The following is a 9,174-nucleotide window of genomic DNA, read 5'->3' on the forward strand; positions in this document are numbered from 1 at the left end:
GTATACGCGATAGTCAATGCGCATTAGTTTGAAGAGTCCTTTAGTTACCTCAATAACCATCATGTGCAGCATGAACCACAATGCGCTGCCTCCTTAAAGGATAGGTGTGTGTTTATATAGCCATGCAAGTACACTTTATATATAGACACACATATACATTATTACATATATATATATATATATATATATATATATACACTGTATATATATTTATATATATATATATATATATATATATATATATATATATATATATATATATATATATATATATATATATATATATATATATGTTGTTAACTTGTTATATAAATGTGTAAGAGAAACATACATACCGCACACACACATTCATGTGAATGTGAAACATAAATTTTCTATATTCAATGCCTGGACCAAAAAAAAAATAAATCATCCAAAAAAGCAGGGAGTTCAGACACAGGTTGGCGGTTGGACTGTCGGCTCATACTTGGAAGTGTGAACCTTAAGTGGAGGGTGGGGTTTCAGATATGGCCCACTACTTGTAAACACACTTGCAGGCTTTCGCCTTGTCCTCTTTCTGAGTTTCCGGCTGAACACATTCTGCCAGGACTGAAGGGTTTTAGAGGTCCAAATCCACATGCCACTTGTGATACCAACTACCAACAGCATGAAGATTTTTACCATGAATACCTCCACAGCTGGGATAGAGTTTTTCATGAGACACTGTTCTGACTTCTTGCTCTGGCTGCCACTGTTTATTCCACCACCCCCATCTAAAAGACATGTCTCTTCGATAGCTAAAACTTTCCAGTAATCCATGTTAAGTCTTTCGTAAAAGTAGCAAGCAATGACACAGGTGGCAGGAACAGTGTACAGTACAGAGAAGACACCAATCCTCACCATGAGCTTTTCCAGCTTGTCTGTGTTCTCGCCTTCTGTTTTCATGATCTTTCTTATGTGAAAGAGTGCTACAAAGCCAGAAAGGAGAAAGGAGGTCCCAATAATGAGGTAACACGACAAAGGGATCAAGACAAATCCAGTTAAGGCCTTTATGTCCATGCTACCAACGTAGCAAATGCCAGTCAATTCATCTCCTGCTACTTTTCTCATAACCAGAATCATGATGGTCTTGATTGCTGGAATGGCCCAGGCAGCTAAGTGGAAGTAGCTACTGTTAGCTTCAATAGCCTCGTGCCCCCACTTCTTACCAGCAGCTAAGAACCAAGTCAAAGTTAAAATTACCCACCAGAGAGAACTTGCCATACCAAAGTAGTAAAGAATAAGAAACACTATGGTGCAACCTGTGCTCTCTAACCCTTCCTGGATAATGTACTGCTCACCACTGTCTCTGTCACAGGCAATATTATCTGCTCCAGCAAAAAGCCGAATGAGGTATCCTACAGAGTAGACACTGTAGCACATGGAAAGAAAGATAATTGGCCTCTCTGGATATTTAAAGCGCTGCGGGTCCACCAAGAAGGTCAGGACTGTAAACGCACTAGAAAAAAAACAAAGAATGGACCAGACGGCTATCCAGATAGCAGCAAACTGCTTGTCCTCTTGACTCCAGTAAACATCCACTTTGGGCTGGCACTTTGGAGCACAGGACTCACTCTTTTGCACATAGTGAAACTTCCTGGGGTTGCCACAAGTTTCTTTATTGCCGGTGTCTTTTAGTTGGTATTCTTGCCCGCTGTTTGGCCTCTGCGGTCGGAAGTCTGGAGGTTTCGTGCTGGAACCCTTTGGGGGTTCATCAGATCCATTGTTGGGGGCTTCCATGCACAAGTAATTTGGATCATTCTTGTTGGGTAGCTTACTACAGTCCAGGGACTCAGGCCACTTAAAGCTAAACTGTTCCATTATGGGTGAACATTTCTGCCGTGCTTGCTCGCACATGACCCGGCATGCAGGAATAGGAGTAGACACTTGCTCTGTGCACATGGGAGCATACAGAGAGCAGAGGAAAAATTTTAGGTGGCTGTGGCACCCATATTCAACAAGTGGTGCAAACTCGTGCAACTTGATAGCAGCCTCTTTCTGATCCTCATGCCCCATCAGATTGGGCATCCTGGTCATGTTGTACCCGATATCTTTGCACATGGGGATTTCAATGTGCTGGCACCTGCCCTCTCCTGGACGCTCAGAGTCCATGGAGCTAATTGCATAGCAGTCTAACGTCACATGGTGAAACACCAGAAAGTAAACCAGACTAAGTCCTGCTACGTGAGGAAGCATTGTCAGAAGACTGATGGGGAATGTTCCAAAAGGAAATAAAGCACGGCTCTGAGGACTAGGGCAGCCCAGATAAAATAGACTCAAGCGGAGTTCAGTGCGGACGGGTGGGCTGACTGCGATCAGACGTGCGTAGTTCCCAGACCTGCGTGTCTAAATACCGGCATGGCAAAGACAGGACGACCGTAAGCGACTTACTGTGACATCACAGGCGAGCGATCTCCTTCTTGTGCCTAGCATGTCCTCACAAGTCAATTTACTCTTTCGCTCTCTCTTCATACAAACTGTACGTGTAAACAGGTCCAAGATGCTCACTGAACTTATTCTTTTATCCAGGCGGACACAATAAAAACCAGAATCAAGTCCGCTGAGCTCACTGCGATGGATAAAGGTTTTTAAAACTCGTCATGCGTCCTTTCCCTTTTCCAGCGCACACTTTTATTTTCTCCTTTTGAACGCCGAAGTGTTTCAATCCGTTATAACGGTACAGAAGCCCTGGTAATCTCCCAGCAGTCACATCAAAAGCCGAAGCTCACTTCTTCTACTTCACCCCGTTTTCCGCTGCTAATTTTATTAGGCTGACACGCCTTCTAGCACAGCATCCGCGCGTAGAGAGCGCCTCGCCTTTCAACTTCAGCGCCACTAATCCTTTGTTGAAACGCGAGATAAGTTTATTTTGTTTTCCCCCGTGCGCTGCCCAGTAGTCTGTTCTTTATTGGACGTGTCCGTCGGACTCTCGAAATTCCATATGCGATGATGGGCGGTCATGGAAAGTCCAGCCCGGCGAGCCGCACTCTGCTCCGACCGGTTTCGTATTAGTTGTCGGCTCGGCCCCGCTCCGCTTCGCTCCGCGCTCCTCGACTAACCTGCCAAGCGATCCGCCTTCAAAGACACCTCCTTTGCATAAGAAAGGTGAAACTGACACGGTGATTACTTTCAAATCGGGCGGAACAGTTTCCAGGCCTCCTTAAGAACACCCCCTCCCCACCCCGCAACCGCTTATTTAGCCAGGATCACAGCAAACAACGCCACGACCATTTGCTCTTTTCTTCTTTATTCCGGCTTTCAAAAGTTTACACTGATGTTCTGGCGTCAGCAGCTCGCACTTTTGCTCCCAGGTATGAGCCTCGCTATTCTCCCAAGCCGGCCTTTTGGCACCGCTGGGATTTTTGTGAACACTTTTCAAAGACGAGCTTTAAAAAATATAAAAGTGTCCGAAGCAAAAGCCCGTTTGGGGTATAAAAACTGCACTTGATCTGCGCCTGGCACAAAACCTGAAGAAAACTGAAATATGTGGAGACTTGAACATTCTGCATAGACACTGAACAAGCGCTTTTGGCAGTGTTGGGACTGTCGATATTCTAAAATACTAGAGGGGGTATATGTACTAAAGACACATTTATTATGTTAATATGTTAGTGTCATAATGTAAGCACTTTTTAACGGTTTGCTAATGACCACCTTATGTAACACTGTCCATTCAGATATTCTGATATATTCTGCTCCCACTTGGACACTTGGCACCACTGTCAGGGTAATGTTCTTTGACATCTCCAGTACCCTTAACACCATTCTGCCTCATTGATTGGGGAAGAAGCTCAATGCTATCCACCTTGATGACCTCACAATCATGGAGGATCATGGAGAACCTGACCAAAAGTTCGTGCAGTTCAGAAATTGTGTGTCAGTAATGGTGGTGTATAATACTAGAGCACCACAGGCAACTCTCCTGACTCCTTTCTGCACACCTCCTCCACAAAAGACTTCCAGTATAGTACTAGAGCCTGCCATCTACAGAAAAGCTCAGAAGACTCCTCCATTATAAACTATATTAATAATGGAGAGGAGTCGGGGTACAGGGGGCTTATGGAGGACTTAATGTTGTGTTGCATGGATAACGACCTACAACTTAACATCAGCATGACAAAAGCGTTGGTGATGAACTTAAGGTGTGCCAAGAAGCCTCTGAGACACCATTCAGGGGAGGAAGTGGAGGTGACACAGAGCTACATGTACCTGGGGGTTCACATAAACAGTACACTTGGTTGGTCTGACAACACAGTGGTGTTGTACAAAAAGGCCCAGAGCAGACTGCATTTCCTAAGGAAACTCAGGGCTTTGATGTATGCAGTAAGCTTCTGGAAATGGTCTTCCAGACCATAGCAGCCACTATGGCGTTATTTCAGTGCCACTATTCTGAGCACACGTAAAAAAATATTGAGCGTACGTAAAAAAAGATTGCAAGTGCAAGTGTTGCATTTTGAAGAGAAATTTATTTTGAGCGTACAAAAGCTGAATTTGAGTGAACAAAATTCATTGCTGCGTGCAAAAAATGTATTTCAGTGTTTGCGCTTATCCATATACACACACACAATAGCACCCCCTCTCGCTCAGTTTTTTCATTTGCGCTTGCTCGCAATGTGTTGCTTGCGCTCACAACATTCTCTGCTGCGAGCGCTCAACTCTCTGTACACCGTTATAAGTGTGCCACAAAACCAACCAATCACAGACTTGGTTTCAAAAATTCTGATTGGCCCTTACGGTCTCCAATCAGCTCGCTAGCTGCTGCATTCCGGAAACAGTCCGAAATGTAGCTAAATCCAGCTAAACTCAATTAAACCCCAATTTGCAGATAATATCTTTAATTATTTTATTTTAAAATATATTATTTGTTAAGACTATCGTTGGTGTAGTATAATGTAGTTGCATTATACAACCATGCCAACTGACTGTTTCCGGAATGCAGCAGCTAGCGAGCTGATTGGAGACCGTAAGGGCCAATCAGAATTTTTGAAACCAAGTCTGTGATTGGTTGGTTTTGTGGCACACTTATAACGGTGTACAGAGAGTTGAGCGCTTGCAGCAGAGAATGTTGTGAGTGCAAGCAACACATTGCGAGCAAGCGCAAATGAAAAAACTGAGCGAGAGGGGGTGCTATTGTGTGTGTGTATATGGATAAGCGCAAACACTGAAATACATTTTTTGCACGCAGCAATGAATTTTGTTCACTCAAATTCAGCTTTTGTACGCTCAAAATAAATTTCTCTTCAAAATGCAACACTTGCACTTGCAATCTTTTTTTACGTGCACTCAATATTTTTTTACGTGTGCTCAGAATAGTGGCACTGAAATAACGCCATAAGCCAGTGTAGTGTTCTACACTGTGGTCCCCTGGGGAAGACACATGACTTCACAAGACATAAGAATGCCTGAACAAACTTATCAGGAAAGCTTCCTCCATTACAGCACTAACCCTGGACACACTGGAAGCCGTTGTAGAAAAGAACTGGATGACATCATGAAAAATTCCCTCCATCCCCTCCAGGTGGCGTTCTCTTGGAGCACTTTTAGCCACAGGCTCATTCCGCCACGGTGTGCTAAAATGTGCCTCTGGCAGACTTTTTTGTTGCTGCAATCAGGCAATTCAATATTTCCTCAAGACATCCCAGACTAAATGTGTAAACTCTAAGTAATGCTGTGTTTCAAACATTCATTTTATTTTTTGCAGTAATTCAAATACAGACTTAAAAATTAGCAAATAAACTTTTGTATAAGTAAAATCACTTGTGTATTGATTTAATTATCAAACCAGATAAACCCAGTTTTAAGATCTTTGGTAGCCAGAGCCCATGCTGGCAGCATCTGGTGAATGTAGGAATCAACCTTGGATAGAGAGATGGTCCATCACAAGACACACTCAATTCATTTGCACCAGGGCAATTCTACTTGCTAATTATCCTTTCAAATAGGAACTGGGAGAGCAACAAAAAAAAAAAAAAACTTGCAGTGTGTTACAGTGTTAAGGCTCTAGACTTTAAACCCTGAAGTTGTGGGTTTAAATCCTGCCACTGACACTGAAGACCATGACCACTTCACCTGACTGTGCTCCAGTTGAAGAAAAAAACAATATTTGTAGCTCAGATGTTGTAAATTGCCTAGGATATATAGGCGGTAGCCAAATCGGTAAATGTAAATGCAGACCCAACTTAAAAACAGAGGCCCAAATTCAATTCCAGTGTCCTGAAACTGAGAGGCTGCAGTGCTAGGATTAGTGCATATTTCATGTTCTGTACATGTTTTTTGTATATGGTGACATTTCATTTGATGTTCAAAATGCCTGATTTGTTCATCTACATAATATTTTAATCTCTTAAATTAGCAGAAGCATACCTCCATCCTTTACTAAAGAAGCCTACACAAACCACAGTATTGGAATAGTAATATAACAATATATAAAATCCATACAAAATAGTATTATGGTCTTCTATGTAATGTGGATACAGAGATAAAATGTATATGATAGCCATATATATGAAAGGTACTATATAAAAAATAGATAAAGTTTGATAAAATTAGATGCTATATAATAGATAGATGGATACTATTCCCCAGAGACCAATCTACACAGTTATTGGTGACTGAAATTTGTATTTGTTTTTCAGAAAATTAAATTCTTTATACACATTCATATTTGTTAATCAAACTTTCAAAGCTAAATGTTGTTGTACCAGCAGTTTGACAATTATTGGTAATTAGGATATAGGGATTAAACAATTATAGTATTCTTTAACAAAATGTTTTAGTTGATTTTTACATTTCTGGATTCTGGTCCCCATGATCCTGAACTAGATTAAACAGTTTTAATGATATTATGTTATGTGTGAGTTGCCTATTCATTTGTTAAGTTTTTTGTCTATATAGTTTAGCATATTATTAAATTTAAATCTTGCAAAAATATCTTTTCATTTAAATAAACAAAGATATTAAAATAATGCATTTGAATGTATACACCATCATATTTGTATAAATGTATGATTAAAAGATAGATAGATAGATAGATAGATAGATAGATAGATAGATAGATAGATAGATAGATAGATAGATAGATAGATAGATACTTTATTAATCCCAAGGGGAAATTCACATACTCCAGCAGCAGTATACTGATTAAAATGAACAATATTAAATTAAAGAGCGATAAAAATGCAGGTAAAACAGACAAAGCTTCATGAGGATTTTACAGGGTGCATTATCTTGTACTAGATTTTTCTTTTGGACTATGAGAGTGGCCAGATTGGCAACCAGTGCAACTCCAATTATATAACCAAAGATCTGTCCATACACTATTTATTATTAAATATCAACAGAAGCTAAATATTTAAAATAAAATACTATGTACAAGATATACAATATTGAGTCAGATAACATTTACAATGTATCATGTTACTAGTGTTAACTCCCCTGCACTACCTTGCCAGAATTCTTAGGTAATATTTGCTGGTCTGTATGAGACAGTGATCAAATTTGATTCAAGGTATAACTATAAAGTTTTCCAAGTAAATTTCATTGCAATAACATCTTTTGAGGTGAAGTATGTAAACTCAAGCCTAGTTAAACTGTACAGTACCTTAGTACCAGCCGACTAAAATTTGAAACATTGCTTCTTGAAAAAAAGAACTGAAATTCAGTTAGAGTGGTTTAAGGTAAAAACATATCATCAGATAAATGACAGCATTAATAAAGTAAATTAGAAATTAACTAGTTACCTTGGTGTGGTGAAATATAATTACTTGGAGAAGAAATGTTTTCAACACTATCTATCTATCTATCTATCTATCTATCTATCTATCTATCTCTCTGACGTTCGTAATAATCAAAGGTTTTTCTCATGTAAATATTTTATATTACGCATGTAGTCTAAAACATAAGGTAACATAATGGATCTAACAGTTATTCAGTCAGTGCAACTTTTTCACATAATATATAAAAGAAATAAAAAGAGATAACAGTTTCCTTTTAAACATTTTTAGAGTCTTTATCTAGTGTGCCTCAGGGAAATATCTACACTAAAGGGGAAAATGAATAACAAAAAATGTCTTCAAACTATGAACTCAGATAGTGAACATTAATGGCAATAGAAAAGTGTGCTTGTATCCATTCTTTGCAAATTTAGATAATACGTTTTCCCGGAAAATATTAAAATAACAAGTAATTCAAAAGATACATACAAAGTACCACAATTGTATTTCCTTGTAGGACATTATTTGTTTATGCAGTTTAAAAAAAATAATGTTTCCCTCATGCTTGTTGCAACATCTTTCAATGTGTTCTGTAACTGTGAAAGTTTCTAATGTATAAGATTTGACATAAATTTAAAGCTTTATAAACACATAACACACTTTTCTTCCAATACTCCTTTCAGTTCTAACTTGCTGTTCTGATACTACTCGCACGTTTGAAACGATTAAAAAAAAGAAAATACTAATAAAGAATTGCTCCAGTTCATCTTCTTCCATCAGTAGCCAGGCCTTCTATGTATTTCTCTTTTATCTAATTTGCAACACCCCCACCTACCCCCTCCACATTAACTTTATCTCATCTTCCCCACCACAACAACACTATAAAGAGTAAAATGCTGGTCCATCTCTGAGAAATCAGCAACTGTGAGATAATTCTGTAACTAATAAAGTGAAAGGGGTCCTTTGATGGCTGAAGCTGAAAAGATATTTTATTTTTTGTGTGTGGGATTTGAGATGTGCGATTCTATGGAAGTAGCTTGCTCCCCTGCTGCTTAGCTCTGGCTAGAAGCTGGGCCCCCCTCTGGCTAATGTTATGGAGAATTGGAGGAATTTTATGGCTGTCTCTTCCCTCAGCCCTCTTTTTTCTTTTGTTCCTCTTTGAAGAATGACTTTAGACATTTTATTTACATATTTAACCATGGATGAAAGAAAAGAAGGGTGAAAAAGAAAGCTCCTAAGGCCCTTGTGGGAATTTTGATAAGTTTAAATTAATGGAAATCTTATTAGCTATTTTCTAAAGAATTTTAAGCTTGTGTTTTTCTGTTTGTGAAACTTTAATATAAAAGGGGGCTGCACGACAGTATCCATGAGTGTGGAAAACAATAGATTTACCTTAACTATGGTCTTCTTTGGCTTATTCTTTAGGACTAACTTGCAGCTTTTT

General features: G+C 39.3%; 1 protein-coding gene across 1 annotated transcript; it reads right to left on the bottom strand.

Moving 5' to 3' along the window:
• Nucleotides 1-286: 286 nt before the first annotated feature.
• Nucleotides 287-3,120, bottom strand: fzd10 (frizzled class receptor 10). The gene has a single exon (XM_039772082.1). The coding sequence runs from the start codon at nt 2,212-2,214 to the stop codon at nt 430-432; it is 1,785 nt and encodes a 594-aa protein (XP_039628016.1). The 5' UTR covers nt 2,215-3,120; the 3' UTR covers nt 287-429.
• Nucleotides 3,121-9,174: the final 6,054 nt, after the last annotated feature.

The sequence above is a fragment of the Polypterus senegalus genome, chromosome 12 (genome assembly GCF_016835505.1).
Source record: "Polypterus senegalus isolate Bchr_013 chromosome 12, ASM1683550v1, whole genome shotgun sequence".
NCBI lineage: Eukaryota > Metazoa > Chordata > Cladistia > Polypteriformes > Polypteridae > Polypterus > Polypterus senegalus.

Bases quoted from the DNA above. Each gene is read 5' to 3' on its own strand.
- fzd10 (XM_039772082.1), bottom strand. From the start codon at position 2,214: ATGCTTCCTCACGTAGCAGGACTTAGTCTGGTTTACTTTCTGGTGTTT.